The 21,224-nt window shown below is 40.0% G+C and overlaps 1 protein-coding gene and 1 long non-coding RNA gene across 2 annotated transcripts in view; one reads left to right on the top strand and one right to left on the bottom strand.

Annotated features, from left to right (window-relative positions):
- Positions 1–21,224, top strand: part of XIAP (X-linked inhibitor of apoptosis) — a 50,455-nt gene that overhangs the window by 15,261 nt on the left and 13,970 nt on the right. The window contains exons 2-3 of the mRNA XM_077826346.1: positions 12,500–13,410; positions 15,393–15,492. Of these exons, the coding sequence (XP_077682472.1) occupies positions 12,528–13,410; positions 15,393–15,492 (983 nt within the window). The 5' untranslated portion in view covers positions 12,500–12,527. The remainder of the gene's footprint in view (positions 1–12,499; positions 13,411–15,392; positions 15,493–21,224) is intronic.
- Positions 19,282–21,224, bottom strand: part of LOC144270111 (uncharacterized) — a 46,971-nt gene continuing 45,028 nt past the window's right edge. The window contains exon 3 of the long non-coding RNA XR_013347108.1: positions 19,282–19,305. This is a non-coding gene — a long non-coding RNA (uncharacterized LOC144270111). The remainder of the gene's footprint in view (positions 19,306–21,224) is intronic.

Below are 21,224 nucleotides of genomic sequence, written 5' to 3'. Positions count from 1 at the left end.
CAGGTGTGGAGGGGATACCCCTCAAGGCTACAATAGCAGCAGCTGCAGATAAAACAGACAGATGTATCCATTGTATTTACAATCACAACAGAAAGTGAAAGTTTCAAAACTCCTTTTCCATGAAACTTTTTAATGATGTCCTTATGGACACTTCAGCTGTGGAACACCTCTGCATAGCACCACTCTCTAGCCCCAGCCATGGTGAGTATTGCCTGTGAGTGGCAATGAGTGTGCGGGGGGGGGGGGGGGGTCGGACACAACATTTTCAGTTGCTTTAAACAGTTGTCCATATTTTCATTTGTTCATATTTCCTCTCTTTCATTGATATGGTTGTAGATTCTCGCCATGCTTCACTCTCCTCCATCTCTGACCTTTAGCAAAGGGCCCATAGCAAAGTCTGCCCTGCCAACCCCTAGCCTGGAGTAACCTGGCTCCTATGTGCTATGGTAATATATACAAATAATAATTAGTATTAAGGTGGTGGTTGTTGTGATGAAACACCTTAAACATAAGATGCTTATTATGTGGGTAGTGTAAGATCTATGACTATTAATATTCTTGTTTTCTTGCATGCTTATGTCTGGTAAATGATGGGATAGATGACTATGTGATTGTCACATAGCAACCATAACTACGTTTGGAAACAAAGGGGTTTTTTTGTAAGATTCTAAGTAACTGAGTGAAATAAGCAGTACTATTGTAGTAATTGAAGTTATTCCCTACTAATTGTGCTAGGAACCATTTTGTAATCTGTTGTATAGTAAAGTTGCTTAATGGTTCCACTTATTTTTGTTTCTAGACCCTTCATTAAGAGGGCAGAAGGAAACTCTGAAAACTGAATCCATAAAAAGAGAGAGGCTTTCTTTCGGGAGAGAAATGAAATACTCCAAATTAAAATTGCATTCTGGGAATCTTTATGATGGTCCTCTTAGACTAAGGTACCTGACTTTAGAGTTGAGGGTGAAAGAATAAAAATCCTTGTGACTAGAACCAAGCATAGAAGCCAGCAGGATCCTAATTTCTTCTAAGCAGAGTCTTTCTGTGCCCTTGAGCAAGTCAACTGATTTCCTTGTACCCCAGTGTATCTAGCCAGAAAATTAAGCAGGATCTGACTGAAAATCAGATGAATAAAGTTGAGTAGAGCTCAGTTTTCTGGTGAAATAAATTACAGATTAGTCACAATACTGACTCAGCACCTACTCTTTACACAAATACATCAAAGGACTTTGTTTAACCTATGTTACCCTCTTTATAAAATAACAAAAGGAAACAAACACTCCAGATAAAATACAGCTTTTTCACAAATGGCTACTGACCTGGGGCGGAGGGGATTTTAAAAAAACTAGGTTTAAAAAAAAATCCCATGCTTTGCCATTTTTTAAGCCTTTCAAGTACCATTTCAGTTAGTAAACAGTGTCCTGCTTGATCTAGCTGCAGCTTTGCAGGTGCAGAGTGAACTTCAGCAAAGTGACATGAGTGACACATGCACAATTTGTGTGTCAGCTGGTACAGTATGTTCTGTTTGTTGACTCACTACGTGCACTCACATTTCAAGATCAAGTGCATATTAAGCACCAACATTGCTCTTGTAGTTAATCTGTTGAGCACTACATTTAATACTCCCCTTTGTCAGAAGCATGAGGATATACAAGTGATACGTTTTTTCACCCTGGTGCTTGTCACGTGGAAGAGGAAAAGAAATAAAAACTCCTTCCTTATACCATGTATCCTGGATATATGATTATTTCTATCCTTAATCCCAATAAAAGTTACTTGGAACAAAAAGTGTGTTCCAGTTTTTGAATTCAGGTGTCTCAAAGAAAACATGGTGTCATTCCTGTTACATTAAATCATATCTGTTGCTACTTTTAAAGCAAATAGAAATCTTGTTTCATATGAATAACCAGAGTTTATAGTCCTGCAGTTTGAATAATTTTCTTCTTCTTTATACTTTAACATCTGCTGACATCATGATCCTCTATAGAGTTCTTGTCTTCTGTCACCTGATGTGAACGAAATGTTGTAGTCAAGTTGGCTCTGCAAATTGCTAGATTAGTGTAAAAGGGGGAGGTATCTTCTGATTAATACTTTGATAGTTAAAAACAGGATTAATCATGCCTCTGCTCCTGGAAATGCTTCATGCTAAAATAGACTTTGTTCAGTGCATGCAAGAGAAGATATTTTATACTCAGAAATTGTGAAAAACCCTTTAGATAGCATATAGGTACAGGCTAATAAAAATTAAACATCTTGATTACTGTGAATTTTAATAAATATGTGACGATGAAATAATCTGGCAAAATTTAAAATGTCTAGTTATCTTGAACATATAAACTCTACTCATTGAACTCAGGTTGGTTGCTGTTTATGTTGCAAAGTATTATGACATAGCTTTTAGATGGGTATCTTTTGTCTGTTTTCTTAATCTGTGTCTCAACAAAAACTTACTAATATATTTTAAATTAACTATTTTCACTAATTGTGCTTCTTTTAATACTGTTATGCTACTGTAGCACAATATATTTATCTTGTTTAGTTTGAATAATACAGAATTACTTATTACATGTTAGAATGGATAGCTTTTATAGACATTTTTTAACAATACAATTTTAATTTTCCATGTAAAAAGATTCAAATTACTTTAAAAATTTAAAGACAGTCTTATGGAATGCACTGGACTTTATATTCCATATGTACCAGGCTCAAAGCGAGTGCTTTGTGTATCTGGGAAATTACTATAATGGTTTGTTTTGAAATTGATGGAATTTGTGGTGTTATGACTGTCTTCTCCATTGGATAAAAATACAAAGAAAGATAAAAGGACAGGGTGTCATATTGAGTCTTATTGGGATGGAATATAGCACAGTGTATCTGTGAGGTATTTTAATGTCTCCATTGCTGTAGGATATAGGCAGCAGTGATTTTGCGGGTGGGGGGGAGGGTAGTTGGAAGGTTGCAGATGGAAGATGGTTTCCCTCACATAGAGACTATCTCCTCTTTTCCTTTGAAACATTACTTCGGAAGTGTGAAGCAACAGGCAGCCAGTGTAATTAACAATTACTATGTGATAAAGCATTCTGCATATGTTGGTTAAGTCTTGACCATTTTATCAGTAATAACAATTGTATAAAACCATTGTATAATATAGGAATATTATTTTGGCAATATGAGATATTAAAATCAATATGGCACATTTCCAAAGAAAAGCTTGATGCTGCTCTAGATAATATTGGTGATTGAATTAGTAGCACTCTTCTCTATGCATTAATACTGAATCAGTGTCCTATCATCGTGGTGGTGACACAGTTCTGTTTTGAGATGCTTTTGAATGAGATATAAAACTAAGATCCTGATAACATATCATTAAAGTTCCTGTTATGCTTTCAGTGGAGGTGTGAGCCTTGATGCTCTGGCTAAAATTCTAAATCAATGAATGAATTGCAATTTGTCCACCTCAGTTCTTCCTAAAATTTATTTACATATGATTTTTCCTCTTCTACTGTTTTAAGTATTGTTGTGAACCATTTAAACAGCTACTTCTTGCTCCCTTGCCAATGTGAGTAAAGTAATTCATCTGTGTATTTGGTGCTGGAATTAAATTGTGTTAGAGAGCGTTTCCCCTGCATGCACATTCAGATGGAGAGAAATACAAATTTTAGATTTAAATGCCTCTGTTTATTTTGACTACCAGTCTAATTGGCTGATAGACAAAAGAGAATGAAATACAGTCTCCATCCTAAAATGTAGCAGTCCAGCTGTGTTTTGATCATCATCTCTGCATGTCCTTCTCCCCCATTTTTTCCTTCTTAGTTCCTCAGCATCATGTCTGTTATTACGTCTCTTCCATAGAAGCAGTAACAGCCACATCACTAGAGTAAAATTGCCATAAGCCTGGCTGGGCTTAATAACATCAATCTAATGTTATTGCCTTTAACAGGGAGGCATTGTGTGCCAGTTGTAGCGTCACCCATGTGATACTTTGCCTTGTCTAATCTACATTTTTAAAACGTGAGGAGTGACTGGGAGGGTAAGAAGTGCCAGTCAGTTTTTGGATATTTGTAAGCCACTGCTAAAGTTAAACCTGTGTGGTGTATAGTTTGGAAAGCATTTGAGGTCCTTGAAATGTAAAGTGCTATAGAAAGGTTGTCAGTGAATTTTAACATATGCCAGTTATTTAAACCCTGCTTTCTCAATATTCTGCGCTTGTAAAAGGAAAAAATATGTTGTCAACTCTCATCCATATGTTGTTTTTGTGAAGAATAGATTTTCAGCAGAAGAATCCAGAAAGGTGCTAACAGAGCTAGGTTTTGATTCTGTAATAAGTGTACAAGCACAGGGGTCTACTTGCACAGAGCTCATTGGAGGGCCTCGACCTTTTTCAGGAACCCATGTTTCTTTGCCAAATTAGTGCCTTACTACTACTAATATATTTAGATTATTAGGACAAATTCAGACATGGTGTAAGCAAGTACTTTGACATCAGTGAAGTTGCATTCAATTACACCAGCTTTGTAGTTATCTCTTTGTGTCTGGTACTGATCAGCATATCATGAAGAGGACAGTGCTGAGCTTGAAAAGATGCAGCTGACTGCAGTCATAGTGATAAAAGGTTTCCATGGTCAGATTTATTAATCAAGATTAGCTGGACTAGGCTTTTGTACTTCAGAACATCTATGGCTGGAGTTTTAAAAATGTTGCACTTTGGGAATTGTACCCCTCAATCACTTTGCCTTCTATTTAAAATTGTATTTAGGACATTTTGGGAGGAGAGAGATTTTGGGAGGAAAGATATGTGTACCTATAGTGGTCATATAACAATGTTAGTATAATGGTACAAAAACATTGCTTACTTAAAAATAAAATGTTTACTTTTATATTAAAACTATTTTTAGAAGTGGCACTCCTTGGAATCAATTAACTTGCAATAAAGCATCACTTTACAAAAGTAGAATAGTTTTTAAGATGACACTACTAGGTAGTTTAGAGTTAACAGTCCTATTCTACTTAAAATAAACTATTAGCCCCAATGCTTTTAAAGGATTTAAAAAAAATTTTTTTTTTTCCATTTTGTTTGGATTTAAACAAAGCCCCCACACTGCAGTATTGTGCTAGTGTGAGAATCAGAACATGAAATTGACTGGAAACTGAATGTAAATGAAAGTGAAACAAGCTGAGCTTAATACAGACATTGAGTCGCTGCTCAGTGTGTAATGTTTTCTTCCCCTCTCCCCTGGCATCAGGAGGAGATTCTGTGCAAAACATTCTATAACTGTTTCTGCATTGTGGAGCCCTTTGCTGAAGGGCTTCATAGGCAGCTGCTGACAGGGGAGCGCCTGGCCATATGCCCATCACTGCGGTATCTGAACACCTAATAGATGAAGTGTGAGGCAAGGATCCACAAACCAGTGTAAAGGTCCTTTTGTGGATTAATGAGATCTGTGAGATTTGGGACCCAAGCCCTACTACTTCCACTGGGGAGAGGGCAAAACCCACTTTCCTGACCCAAAAAAAAAAAAAACCCTCTGCAAGGGAACTGTCAGAACAGTCTTCTCCCCACCCTAGTCATCTCCCAAAGTGTTTCCATGGGATGGTGATCCCCTCTCCAGTGTACTTAATAAATATACTAGATTTGAACCATGTAACTTCTGGTGCTGGCTCCTTCCCTCCAGTGGATCTTTAGAGTGTAAACAGGGTCTTGTTTCTTTTAATTTCCTGATCTGCTTGCTCATAGCAGAGTTGGAGCTATCATTTTAGAACCACATATATAAAACTAACCCTTATTGGGGGAGAAGGAGGATTTTTTCTTCCAAAGAGGAGAGATGGCTGTATAGGAAGTGATATTACTTAAACCTATATAATTCAATTTGTTGGTTTGTACTATAAAATAGTAAATCAGTTTAATAGTAATAAGGATAAAAAAGACATGCTTTATGACCATGCTGCTCAACTGGCAGATCATGAAAGGCTGCCTGATGGATTGCAGCCCACCAATTAAGAGCTACGATATCCTTGTACTTCTAAGATCCAGTGGGAGACTGAGCAGGGATGGGAAGGAGATCCTGCTGCTACTGTTCCTGTTCTCCTTTTAGTTCTAGAACAGCTAGGGTGACCAGATGTGCTGATTTTTATAGGGACAGTCCCAATTTTTTGGTCTTTTTCTTATATAGGCTCCTATTGCCCCCTGGCCCCGTCCCGATTTTTCACACTTGCTGTCTGGTCACCCTAAGAGCAGCTCCTTTCTGTACACCTGCAGTTCCTACCCAGGGTTCGGCTCTGGAGCAGAGGAAGCAGTAAGGCCTTAGAACTGGCTTTGCAGCACCTTGGAATGGCAATTTTCCTGCCCTGGTTCTCAGCCAATGCCAGAGATATGGGAATCGGTAAATTAAGAAGAAGCCCTGCTCAACCCAACAGCAGCCCCTGGCCCCACACCTTTCCTGATCTGCTTCCCACAAAATGGCTGAAAAAAAATCATCCTGTGCCCTAAACCCCATGGTGATCATAAGATGATCTTTCAGCCATTTTGTGTGAGGCAGTCCAGAAAAAGAGTTTTAGAACCACTACTTTGATACCAAAGGAGCGCTATTTGTGAAAACTTTACAATTTGTCAGGAAGACACAGGTATCCTCTGAGTGAATACCTAGCTTTTAATTTACTGTTTCCCATTTCACCTTCCATTTAAATAAAACAAGATGCTTTTATTTATACATAATATTGAAATCTTGAACGTGTAGTCTCTAGATATGTTTGTTTGCCAGCATCGTGTGTTTTAAGGTCCACATTTTTCAGTATTTCTGAGGTTTCCACCTTAAACTATATACTCCCTTGGAAAGCCTTTTCAGGAATAATATTTTTCTTGCCTGCATATATCTAACACTACTATAGTAAAAATAAATAATGCATTCTATGAATGCATTCTAGTAGTAATAATGATACCCCCATAAGCTTATATAGGGTTCTTCACAGAAACAATTCTGAAGCACTTTAAAATTCAAGTTGTTTTTTTTGTTTTATTTTTTTAAGTACTATCAACACAAACCTTTTCACATTTGATTATTTAAAAAAAGCGGGGGTTGGCTCTCTAGCCCATAGGTAATGGATTCCACGGATGCTCTGCATAATTACTGAAGGCCCTTGCCTTTCAAACATCTAAACAATTATCTAGGTCAGAGCTGTAAATCAGCTGATGTAGCTCTTTAAAGACAAATAGAAAGATAGCAACTCTGCAAGGTATAAAATATCCATATTATTAATCTTAGAGGTCATTACACTATGTATAAAATTGCCAGTGATTAAATCTAGGGTTTAGAACCAGACTGATATACTCAAATTGTCTTGTTCCTGTGACTACACCTTGTAAACACAGAACTGGTCTCCCACTCCTTTTATTTTCTTAATGTGCTCATTGGGCAGCCACCTGTGTCTTTTTGACAATGCAAACTGTAGTCTCTGGGTGCAAAAATATTATTTTTTGAATCTGAAAGATTCTTCCTCATCCTTTGGTTGTTAAGTACAGTAGTCTATAACCAAGTTAAAGGATAAAATCTATTTTGTCCTTTAAAAATGTAATGAATATTAATACAGAGGGGGGGAAACAACAAAACCGACCGCTGAAGGCACACTTTTGTTAGATGTCTTTTGAGTTAGTTTTTAAAAGTTTTTCTCATCTTTGTCTCCACAGTGAAAGCTGCTTTTTTAGTGCATGCAGCAGATATAAAAGTTTGTGGTTTTTATGTAGCATTGAACCAAAATCTTTTATGCCAGTAATTGCTGTCAGTATGGAGATTTTTTTAAAAAAAAGTTTGAGTACAGTAAGTATTGACTATATATAATATCAGTTGCCATCCTTTTGGATTATGTATCTTATTGGTATGAAACTCATAATGGGGCAATGCCAGCTGGTAAATTGGTATCCTAGGAAGAAGAGTTCTGTCCTTTTTTTCCTGTCAAATTCAGACTGAAGCTAATTCACTTTGAGAGTTTTAAATACTTCACTGACCTTTATAAAAACACACTAATAATTTAGTATTTATTCATTCACTTAAAGCATTTCTCTTTGCAATAGGGGCCAGATCCTTCAAAAGCTTATGCAAGTGATGGTCTGAGACTGTGCGAATAGTGACTTCTCCGGCGAGAGTTCTCAGAATTAGGCCGTGACTTTTTACCCAATTTTGGGCCTTGCTGAGAACCCTCATCAGTAGGAGTTGAGAACTATCTACTCCTTGCAAAAACCAAAACAAAACAAAAAAAAATCCTCTAACTACAGCATCTGATAATTTGGTCACTCTTGTAATGGTAGGATGTGGCCTCCTGTATTTGTGGTTCACTTGTCAAACTACAGGCATACTTGTGGACTTTTATAAGTTTGGCTTTATTTTTTCATCCTCAAAATGTGCCATTTTTATTGTGGTAACCTGGTAAAAAAAATTTCTTACACATTTTAATGGCTAGTGCTAATAAACAGTGATATATAGGTGCTAGAAAATATTTCAGTACACAACTGAAGTAAGAAACCAAGAATTAAAACTCATTGTCTATCATTGTTGGTGCTTATGGCCATGGCCATGATTATCTTTACTACTGTAAGAAACCCCATTGATTTTTAATGGGACTACTGAATATAATGAATTCAGCACACTCCTAAGTATTTGCATGTCTGGTCTTTCCATTACAGAATTCCAGGGATTAAAGGATAATTTGTGTTTAATTTAACACAAGTGGTGAGAACCCACAGCTGGTGAAGATTGGAGCTGGTTTGTAGGTTTAGAGGACTTCTTCCTCCCTATTCTCCATACTTCTCTCAAATCCAGTGACATTGCTGGTTGAAAAGATTCTGGATCTAGAAGTGTCTCTCTTGAATCTTGAGATGTTACTTCATGCTTCCTTGAGCTAAATGCCAGTGCGGGAGGGAAAGAAACTGAAGAGGGCTACAGTGTTCCTTAGGGGCTCAGAATCTAAGATTGAAGTATGCATCTGTCATAAAATAAAGGGAAGGGTAACCACCTGTCTGTATACAGTGCTATAAAATCCCTCCTGGCCAGAGGCAAAACCATTTCACCTGTAAAGGGTTAAGAAGCTAAGATAACCTCACTGGTACCTGACCAAAATGACCAATGAGGAGACAAGACACTTTCAAAACCGGGGGGCGGGGGGAACAAAGGGTGTCTGTCTGTCTGTGTGATGTTTTTGCCAGGAACAGATCAGGAATGCAGTCTCAGAAACTCTGTTAAGTTAGTAAGTAATCTAGCTAGAAACGCGTTTAGATTTCCTTTTGTTAAATGGCTGGTAAAATAAGTTATGCTGAATGGAATGTATATTCCTGTTTTTTGTGTCTTTTTGTACCTTAAGGTTTTGCCTAGAGGGATTCTCTATGTTTTGAATCTGATTACCCTGTAAGGTATTTACCATCCTGATTTTACAGAGGTGATTCTTTTATCTTTTCTTCAATTAAAATTCTTCTTTTAAGAACATGATTGATTTTTCGTTGTTCTTAGGATCCAATGGTTTGGGTCTGTGTTCACCTGTACAAATTGGTGAGGATTTTTATCAAGCCTTCCCCAGGAAAGGGGGTGTAGGGCTTGGGGGGATATTTTGGGGGAAGACATCTCCAAGTGGGCTCTTTCACTGTTCTTTGTTCAACACGCTTGGTGGTGGCAGCATAGGGTTCAAGGACAAGGCAAAGTTTGTACCTTGGGGAAGTTTTTAATCTAAGCTGGTAAGAATAAGCTTAGGGGGTCTTTCATGCAGGTCCCCACACCTGTACCCTAGAGTTCAGAGTGGGGAAGGAACCTTGACAGCATCCCAGTAGGCAACCTCTTGAGGAGTCCTGTTATAGAATAAATAGGGTAGCTGCTGCTTGCCTCCCTGAGGATTAAACCATTCAGAACTGTATTAGACAGAAAAAACTCAATTTATAATACCTCCCTACCCCTTCTCCAAAATAAAATAAAATTAAACTTAAATTCCCAAAGAGGGGTAGGAAAGGATTGAGATGAGTCTTTTTTCTCCTAAAAACTTGATTCCTCTTTCTCTTTCTGAGTGTCGTGGTCTCTCTCACACCATTGAAATAACTTGCCCTACAAACTCTATTGAAATGATGGAAAAGAAAGCACAGAGTGCAGTGGAATGGGGACCTGACCTTTTCCCTGAGAGAGACCCTTTTCTTTGTGATAATCCCTTTCTCCTAAACACCTGGGGTTTTAGTTTTTGTTATTTCTGTCTGCCCGCTCCCATTGGTCTTAAGATATGTCTACACTGGAACTTGAGCTGGAAATTACACCTCAAGTCCACATATCGCTAGTTCTGATTGAGCTAGAGCACTAAAGATAGATGTGTAGACACAGCAGTAAGACAGGCTAGCTAGTATGCTTCCATCCAAGATGCTAGGTAGCTACTTGGGCAGCTATCCTCTTACATTGCCATGACTACCTTTCTATTTTTAGTTAACTAGCTCAACCAGAGCTAGAGTGGGTCTGTCTACGCAAGCCAGAAATTACACCTTCCGAATCCTAAGTAGACGTAGTCTTGGCCAGATGTACCTCCTACGTCAATCAGGGCTGTGGAAAATTTCATGACTTGTGCATCGTAGTTAGGTCTGCCTAACACCCTGTGTAGATGCAGCTAAGTTGAGAGAAGAATTCTTCCATCAACCTAGCTACTGTCTCTCAGAGAGGTGGCTTACCTACAGTGATGGAACAGGCCCTTCTGTCGATATAGGAAGTATCTACACTGTGGCACTATAGCAGCACAGCTGTAGTGATCTCATCTGCAGACTCAGTCTGAGAGCCCACAAGCGCTTGAGTGAGGGTGGTCTTCAGGCTAGGCCCCACCCACACTTGCCTCTGCGCTCTAATTTCTTGCTCATTAGAGTTGGTTGATCAGGGCTTCTCTACACTTACAGTGCTGCAGTGGCATTGACCACTGTCAGAAGAGAGGATACTGGGCTAGATAGACCATTGGTCTGACCCAGTATGGCTATTCTTATAAGTATGTATATAAGATTATTAAAAGCAGTACCAGGAAAAGTTGGTTGCTAAGTTAAATATTTTGTTAGACTGCTCCGTTGTGTCCATTGCTATAATATAATGGAAAGGGCAAAAGTAGTTGAGAACTTTTCAGAAAACTTTCCCATACTCAACGTATCCCATCTTATAACACACACTCTCCTCTTTTCCCCCAAACCACCAGTTAAAAAATTATATATCAAAGGTCTTGATTATTTGAGTACTGTTATACTGAAACAACATCTATAAATGTGTTTACTCCACTCAGGAGTCTCTAGTGTTCAGGCTGGTTCATTGGTAAATTAAAAAGGCTTGCAGTTTAAGGCTTGACTAGGTATCAGCACAGCACCAATGTAGCAACATTCAGGCTGTTGGCTGAACATGTGAAACGTTTGGGATATCTAGGAAACAGAACATAAAAAGTTTATGTATAAACATTTTTCAAGTGTATTTTTTTTTATATGGGTGTATTTTGAACTTTAGACACTGTACAGAGTAAAGTAAATATTAATATTCAGGTGCTTGTCACAACAGTTGAAATCAATTGATGAACTCTTGCTTTTACAGTCCATTGATTTAATCGTCTTGGAGGGGAGGAGGCAGGACATCTTCAGTTTGAGTCCATTTATTCTGACTCTTGGGACTAGAATTGCCTTTTCTCATTTTTCTGACAGAACTTGATCTTGTTTGTCCTTCTGTGAATAATGTAAAGTCTGTTTGCTCAGGCCTTTACCTGAAGGAAAATTGGGGTTTATGTCTTCACAGTTAAATTTCAAATCCCAGGGTATTGTTTTTATTTTGACATTTGCAAATTTGTTACATTTTATGTATGGTATGCACTTAAGAGCTGGTGTGATGGGCACTTTTTTAATTAAAAAAGAAAGGTAAAGCTGCTTATACAAGAATAACAAAATAGGCTGATTTTGAACATGGATCTTTCCAAACTGGAGCAGTAAAATACATTGTGAGTGTAGCATGGGTTAATCGATGTATGGAAGCAGTAACCATCATATGTAAGTACAAACATGATTGAAGGCCTTTTCTTAGTTTTTCGTTCATATCTTTTGTGAGGCCCCTTACATCTCTGTTATATTTTTTATCAGACCTAGTCTCGTAATGTTTGCCTTGTTAATAAAAAATAATGTTCTTCTTAGTCTATACGCTTTTTTTATTCACAGGTGCTTTCCAGTTAACTTTTTACTGTTTGTTCAGATGACAATTAAGAGATATCCGTAACATATGTGTTACTAGAAAACTTCATATATGATAATACTCCTTGTCTTTCTTCATATAATTTCTTTTGGAATGTTCCTGTGCTTGAAAATGTTATTAACAAAGAAAGAAAAAAAGTCTTTCTTCCTTACCGTTTGTTTAATAGGATGAATATTTTGATCCCACTAATTCCCACAGTTTGCTTAGGGGTTGCATAAGGAATATGTTTGATCTGTTGTTGTTTTTTTTGCTTTGTCTATGAAATTAAAAAACATTATTTTATTTAGGAAATTTGAGAGCCCCACTCTTGAAGAGATGACGTGTAACAGTCCAGATAACTCTGAAGCTTGTGCGACACCAGATTGTGACTATGACCAAGAGATGGCTGAAGAGTACTCCAGACTGAGGACTTTTGCCAACTTTCCAAATTGTTGTCCTATTTCAGCATCAACACTAGCACGAGCTGGCTTCTTTTATACAGGAGAGGGAGACAAAGTGAAGTGCTTCAGCTGTCATGCAACTATTGAAGGGTGGGAACATGGAGACTCAGCAGTTGGAAGACATAGAAAAATTTCCCCAAAATGCAAATTTATTGCTCGATTTAATTTTTTAAAAAAAGATATGCATCCTGTTCTCCAAAACTGTCAATGCAGAGTTGAAAACTGTTCTGGAAATTCAACCCTCCAGTGCTCTTTTGACAGATCATCTGATCTCAGTGCAGATTACCTTTTGAGAACTGGGCAGGTTGTGGACATGTCAGATAGCATGTACCCCAGGAACCCTGCTATGTGCAGTGAAGAAGCTAGGTTAAAGTCTTTTCACAACTGGCCAGCCTATGCGCCATTAACACCAAAGGAGTTAGCCAGTGCTGGGCTGTATTACTCAGGTGTTGATGATCAAGTGGAGTGCTTTTGTTGTGGTGGAAAACTGAAAAACTGGGAACCTTTTGATCGAGCTTGGTCAGAACATAAGAGGCATTTTCCTAGGTGCTTTTTTGTCCTGGGCCATGATGTTGGAAATGTTGGAAGTGTCCTAAATGAATCTAATTTTGCTGAGGTTGGCAGGAGTGGCTTAAACGATGCAGATCACCCAAGAAATCCATCTATGGCAGAATATGAAGCACGGATCAAGACATTTGTGACTTGGAGATACTCAGTTGTTAAAGAGCAACTTGCTGAAGCTGGGTTCTATAGTATAGGTAAGCTAGATGGGGTTTTCACGTCTGTTTGTTTGTTGCAGCAGAATTTGTGCATGACACGATTTTGAACAGAATCTCCATTAATTTAACACTGAATGACTTGCCAAAACAAATCTTTTATTTAAGGCTTTACCTTTGTTTAACACCTTAGTCTTCAAATGCTTTTTAATTCTACGTTCACTTAACTCAAATTAGTTGTTACGACATAGCTAATACGGTATGTTCTCCTGGTTTATTATTGAAAGATGGCATGCAAAATATCAAGCATTCTTTTGGAATGATCACAATCTGAAATGTCACATCGTTCTCCTTTCTAGCAACAGAACGTTAAATAAAGGGAATATCTTAAGTAGTGACCTTTGTCTTTTAAGCCCATTTTAGGATGTATGCCAGTTCAGATTTTGGCTCTTGGACAATGACTGGCATCATTAAAAAGTTATCTTATCATATTAGAAAGAATGGAACACTGACCCGCAGCTATCCTAACCTGCCCTAAAAAGAGGAATTGTAGTCTTGTGGTTCACACACAGTGCTAGGAGCCAGGAAATCTGGGTTCTATTCCTATCTCTGCCATTATTTTTTATTTGTGTGTGAGTTGATATTGTGGTAGCACCCAGAGTCTCTAGTCTAGTAACAACCCAGGATCTGTTGTGCTAGATGCTGTACAAACTCATGGAATATGTGGTCCATGCCGCAAAAAGCTTCCAGTCTTAAAAACTTAGTGTGACTTGGTCAAGCTGCTTATCCTCTCTGCATCATTTTCCCCATCTGTATAATTGGACTAATTACATATTAGGCTTAATTAATCAATATTGGAAAGTCACTTTGAAATCCTTGGATGGAAGGTAAATGCAAAGTAGTACTATTGTTCAGCAAGAAAAGGGATTTCTAAGGATAATTTCTAGCTTTCTCACCATATTTGATTCTCTTTTTTGTTCTCTTACAGCACTGACTTTCTAATTTGTTTTCTCTTGGTTTCTTCCTACCCCCTCTGGCCCCCAAATAAAACTTTTGATGCTTTGTTGTACATTCTTGCACAAAATGAATACATTCATAACTAGTGGTGACATTTATATCATCTGTGGGATCCCCCCAAAAATCTAGCTGCTCAACAGCCAAATGGGATCTGTATTGGAAAGACATGCAAAATAGGTAGCTTATCCAACCAGCTGGTTAACTGTTAGAGTAAATTCCAAGAGCTGCGTCCTTCCTATTGGCTGAGAAGGACTTAATTTCGGTGGGAGAAATCTATCCATATCTCCTCTCATTGCAATACACTTAATATGTAAGCAGCTTCTGATGTAGTCTTTGATTGTAATGTGCACTGTGCTGCTAGAGCTCAGACAATTTAATTTCCTTCCACATCCTCTTCGTCTTGGTCACTGCTGTTCAGAGCCTATTAGTCTTGACTGGTGAAACCAATGACCAAAAAGGCAAATAAGCAAATGTCCTTGTGAATTAGGTTTCTGTTAATTAATTCCATTCTTGTTTAAGGGGAACTGAGACTTAATACAGAGAAGACTGATCAAAAACATAGAAGAAATTGTGTCAAATGCTTTTGCCTTAGAAACTTTGTGGTAGTGGTTTTTATAGCCTACTTAACAATTGGACACACTCACAAGAAATTATTGGTAATAGACTTGTAAGCAAATAGAAGCATTTTTGATCTCTCTATAATGCCAAATACAATTGAGTAAAGCAGTATTTGTGTAAGCTTGGTTCTTTAATTTTTTATTAAAGTGGAAATAGTCCAAGAAGCTACTTCGTTTTTCTTACCATATGTTATCACAGATTACATTGACATCTAGTTTAAAATAATCCTTTTTATTCTTAGATGCTCATTATTAAAAGCACCAAAAATGTGTCAATTTATCAGTAACAAGACTTGCTGAAGCTTTTTTTCTCAGTTGTAAGAACAAATATTTGCATATTCAGCCTTTTATTTGACAAGTATACAACATCACACTTACTTGTCCCCTTAGGTAATGGTGATCATGTTCTGTGCTTTCACTGTGGTGGAGGACTGCAAGAGTGGCAGCAGAATGAAGACCCTTGGGAGCAACATGCTAAATGGTTTCCAGGGTAAGGTACTTTTTACTGTATTGTTGTGCACACTTCCATTTACAGTATGTTGCATCTGCAACAAAGGGAGAATGTATTAACATGACCTCAAAAGGCTTAGTTTGGCTAAGCATTCAGTGGTTTGGATGCTTATCCAAATAATTTGAAATGGTTGAGATGCCCTTCTCACCATCACCTCCATGTCCTCACTAACTTTGTTGTGGAGAGGCAACTCTCTTATAGCAGCAGTAAGAGTCTTCATAGGTGGCTGTGTTTCTTCTCATCCATAGGAAGCATGGCTTTCAAGGTGCCCTGTAGCGAGGCCCATTTGCTCCCACTCACAGCATATTCTTGGAGAGAAGACTCTTTGCTTATGTTATAAGCATTATGTGCAGCTGTGATATTATATTGGGAGTGAGCTATGTAGAAGTCTCAAGAGAAGACAAACTGCTGTTTATGCAGCACACTTACACTTAAAAATAAAGGCCTAAATTTTCAAAAGTGAGTAGCGATTTTGGGGTGTCGCAATTTTTTGGTGGCCAACATGACACCATAAAGAGACCTGTTTTTTTCAAAGAGCACATTATTTTTTCCTTTTGAAAATGAAGCCCTCTTAAGATGTCTTGAATATAAACTATATTTCTCTCTCCAGTCGTCCCTGTCCAGGTGTTTGGGAATAGTTCTTCCCTGCTGGAAATAGACCAATGTTCATTGAGACATTGATGTGATCCTCCATTTGCTGGCTTCCAGAGTTCACTTGTTTCGATCTCCATCATGAGCATCCTGCTAATTCTGGCTGAGGAGAGAGGCCTGACCAAAGGAGAAAGCGGTATAGACCTGAACACTGGTGTGCAGAAGCCTTTGCAACAGACGGAACAGAGCAGCTCTAGGAGGATTTTTAGCTTCTGCTGCAGCATATGAAACACTAAGAGCTTGTGGTCTCTCAGGCTATGTCTATGCTACGGACCTTACAGCGGCAGAGCTGTACCGCTGCAGCTGTGCTGCTGTAAGGTCTCACATGTAACTATTCTATGCCGCCAACATAATTAAACCACCGTCAATGAGCCGCGGTAGCTGTGTCAGCGGGAAAGTGTCTCCTGCCGACATAGCGCTGTCCACACTGGTGCTTTTGTCGGTGAAATTTGTTGGTCGGGTGTGTTTTTTTTCACACTCCTGACCAACAAAAGTGCCAATGTAGACAGAGCCTCAGTCCCAGGTACCAACACTCCAAACCTTGCAGTAATATAGCATGGCTGTGTCACTCACGCAGTTTAGGAAATATGCTCATGCCACCAGAATTTCACACTCCAAGCAGACTCCTTCAGTGGGTTCCTCCTGAGCCTTCTCGTGGGGAATTAAAGGACTGGGTGATTTTTAAAAAACCAAAAAGATAAGAGGGATCCAGATGTTACCTTGTTTAGTTTCGGTCCTGCCACTTATGTGTGATGCCACTTAAGACTTCTAGATCTACGGCAGCCTCAACAGCAACCAGAAAGTCACTAAGGTTTGAAGTAATGGTTAGTCTACCAAACATCAGAGCCTCTCAGCCTTTTCTTTCAAAGGGGGACACCTCATCAGACTAGAGCACCAGGGAATTCAACAGTTCCTGCAAATAGAAAGAACTTCAGGTATCCTCACCATAAACTATCTAGGCTACAGTTTCTGTCTCTGTTCCTAGGAATAGATTTATAGAGCTCAGATCATATTGCTGGGGAGAATGGCCATAGTTTGTCAAGAGAGGATCCTTCAACAAGAATAAATCCTTCCGCGTCTCAGAGCACATACGGAGCTGAATGCTACTGCCTCCTTCAAGCAATTATAACATGCTTGCCCCCAGTCTCCTGGACTTAATTGGAGGAAGAACACTCTGCTTCTTCAGTGAATAAGCCCATACAGTATCATCAGTGGCAGTTCCTGCAGTTATAGAAGAAAATTTAGTTTGACTTTTCAACAATTTCTTTTTCTTACACCAACCCAGTCCTGGTTTTAGAAAAGTAAATTAATTCCTTAGAGGATTGTTTCCCAATGGAGTCTTTGAGGAGTTAGCTCAAGTTGAATTCCTTTATTCATTGGATCTATCTCCATATGTTAATCTTATGCTTTCCTTCCTGCTTTCTTTGTTTTGCACCCCTGGCTCCCAGACCATTGTTCAAATACATTTTTCCTTTCTGGCTCATGATAGGTAAGGTGCTTGTGATGGGGTGTGACCTACCATGCTAGCACCTTCCGCTGGTTGTCTTGCGGATCAGCTCCACAGGTCGGTACGCTTGACTCCTGGTGGTGTCTTGCCCACCGTCACTTATGGTCCTGGATCCGTGTTGTTCCAAGGACCATGACATCCTCTTTAGGACACAGCCCTCTGGCTGTACCACACTCTGTGCTCCCCCTTTCCGGGGGGACAGTACCACAGTCCAATGGTCCAGCCACTTCCTCAGTGGGGGGGACGACCCGGTTTCTGGTCCAGGGACCCTGTAGATAACAGCCCCACACTGCGTCCCCTCCAACCTCTCAGTCTATTTCCCTGGGCCAGTTCCCAGCGGCCCCAGTACCTTCTTTGTTCGTGCCTCAGGGCCTCAGTCTGCAACTCCCAGCCAGGAGCTCTTCCCTAGCTCCCTGGTCCCTGCTAGCAGCACTGTTCTGTCCAGGGTGCTGGCTTTCTTCTGCATGCAAGGCAGCCAGTTGTCCCTCCTTGAGCTCCAGGAAGCAACTGAACCTGCTCTTCCCTGCCGCTCTTCTTATATGGGCATTCCAGGCCCTATTGGCTGCTCCTTGCAGCCCCTCTCCTGTCGGCTGCTTTCTGTGCTGCCTCCCTAGGGCTCCATTAACTATTTACACGCCAATGTGGGGTGGATACCTCATCACAGGCTATAAACAATAGCCAGATTGTTCATCATTTGTGTCTAGAATTGACCAATATTGTACTGGTACCCATAACTGACAGATATCAACAGAAGAGTGGATCCACCTTCTAAAAACAGGTGATCTGTCAACCCAGGACTTGATTTTTATTTCATTTTTACGAACTTTGAAAATGCAGGTCCGTAGAAGTAATGTCTTTTTGGTAAAGATCATCACAACTACAATATGTTCTTGCGGGTAGTCCAAAACCAGTTAGGATGCTAGGATTTGGGGGAATAGTTTCTCACTGTTTTGACATATGACTCATGAGCTTAATGTTGATATACTGAAATTTCTTCAAAATGATCTGGACATGGTGCATTCATCAGCGGTATCCACCTATTAAGTACACAGGTTATCTCTTGGAGTTAATCCATGCACAATTAGATTCAGCAGGGTGGTCAACAATCTAGACTGCCAACACCATCTGAGAGACTGAATTACTCTTCTCCCACCTTATTAATTCCTATGACCATCAACACCAAAAGAGGTCCACTCTCAGCGATAAGGACTGGAAGTGTTTAGACTTTTTTGGGAGGAAAGCATACTTCTCGGCTAATGCTTTGGTTTTGAATTGCTAATTACCAAGCTCTGACGGTGAAATAAGACTACTTAACCTATTTAGAACTGAGCAATTTTATTGAGCAGCTTCCTGAGTCACACCATGACCATTTTAAGGAGATGGAAAGAGGGAAAGTTAGTGGACAAGACAACACTACAATCTGCCCTCGACACAGCTAACTCAGTGGCAAGGTCCATATCCGTGGCCGAGGTGATGCAACATGCGTCATGGCTCTATCTATCAGGCTTCCTGAAGGAGATACAATCAACTGTTGAAGACCTTCCCTTTGAAAACAGTGAGTTCTTCACAGAGAAGACTGATGCCTCTCTTCACACCCTGAAGGATTCTAGGGCCATTCTCCATTCGCTGGGTGTCTACATGCCAGGACAAAAGAGAAAATTCAGTCCACCGCGCTAGCACAAACCACTCACATACCTATATTTGGCTCAGCGTTACTGCAAGCTACAGAGAAAGAAAAATAAATTTTGAGGCATGACCCATCTGGCTTGCAGTCTTCGCTGTCTATATCCAAGCACCACTTTTGAAGTGTTGGTTGAGGCATCAGACCACTCCCACCAACTGCTACAGCTGAGCAGCGTTATACATCCATTTGGCTACCAGCTGGCAGCATTCTCCAGCACCTGGGAGTATATAATATTGTATTGGGTACTCTATTAATTTTACTTCCCTTCCCCATCTCTCTTCAGGGACCCTTCTCATGAGAGTTTACTATGATGAGGTAGATCGTCTCTTCTAATTAGGAGCCATAGAACCAGTACCTCAACATCTACGAGGCAAAGGTTCTAATACCCAAGAGGAAGGGGGGTTGGAGACCCATACTAGACCTCAGCTCTCAACACGTTTGTCAAGGCTCAAAAATTCAAGATGGTCACTCTAGCAACGATCATTCCAGCATTGGAACAGGGAGACTGTTTTTTGGCCGTTGACCTTTAGGACGCCTGTTTCCATATCTCAATCCTACCGACTCTCAGACTATGTTCCTCAGATTCACTCTGGGTTAAGACCACTACGGATACAGGGTACTCTACATTGGGCTATCGTCGGCCCTGAGAGTCTTTTCCAAGGTTCTCTCAGTAGTGGCTGCACACTTTTGCTCCTAGGGGATCATGATTTACCCTTATCTGGACGATTGCCTCCTCAGAGCCGTCTCTCCAAGAGGCCCGCCAAGTCAGCAAAGCTACAATGCACTTGTTCACAGACCGGGGCCCATGGAAAAATGCCCAAAAATCAACCCTAGTTCCAGTGCAACATCTGGAATTCATAGGTGCCATTCTCAACTCATTACAGGCCAGTGCTCTCCTACCTAAACACAGATTCCTCTCCCTGGCCATGCTCATAGAGACAGTTCAAAGGAGCCCGCAAATATCAGTCAAACACTGCCTCCAACTTTTGGGGCATATGGCAGCAGGCACAGCAGTAATACCTCATGTCAGGCTTCATGTGCGATGCCTCCAGATGTAGTTCAGCTCAGTTTACAGACCAAACAGGGACAGACTCAACAAATCCCTGTCACTGCCCACCAGGATCAAAAACTCCTTGGTGGAAAGAACCAGACAATGTTTGCAAAGGGATCCCCTTCTCGCAAACCCACGCATCATTGCCTCTCACCACTGACACATTGCTCATAGGGTGGGGCGCGCATCTAAATGACCTCATGACACAACACAAGTGATCACTCACAGAAATATCCTTTCACATCAACCTCCTTGAGCTAAGGGTGGTCAGGAATGCCTGTACCCATTTCCTCCAGCTGATCACACACGAAAGTCCTAACAGACAACATAGCTTGTACGTAGTACATACAAGGGGGAGCTAGGTTGCCCTCCTTCTGTGTGGAAGCAATGAGATGACGGAACTGATGTATCTCCCATGGCATCACACTGTCTGCACGCTACTTCCCAGGCACATAAAACTCGATAGTGTACAGTCTCTCAGTTGCAAATTCCCACATGACCACGAGTGGGAGATAAACCTAGTAGTATTTCACGATCTATTCAGGTGGCGTGGGGACACCGACCATGGACCTTGTTAGGGGGCTTATTCCTTCACCCACTTACTTCCCTGGTCCTTCTCGCATGAACAGAGAGCAACAATACCCGAAGTCCAAAGGTGCAAACAATTCGATGTTTATTGGGGTGAACTTCCAGCAAGCATGATTCCAGTTTCCTTCCTTAGTGTCCCCCTTCCCAGCTCTGACACCACAGAGCCTTACACCTGTGTCCCTGTTCCCATTACTACCCTTAGCCAAACATGATTCCAACTTCCTTACTCC

This window comes from Eretmochelys imbricata, chromosome 9 (assembly GCF_965152235.1).
Source record: "Eretmochelys imbricata isolate rEreImb1 chromosome 9, rEreImb1.hap1, whole genome shotgun sequence".
NCBI lineage: Eukaryota > Metazoa > Chordata > Testudines > Cheloniidae > Eretmochelys > Eretmochelys imbricata.
Note: the sequence above shows the minus strand (reverse complement) of the source record. Positions and strands in the feature narration are given on the sequence as shown.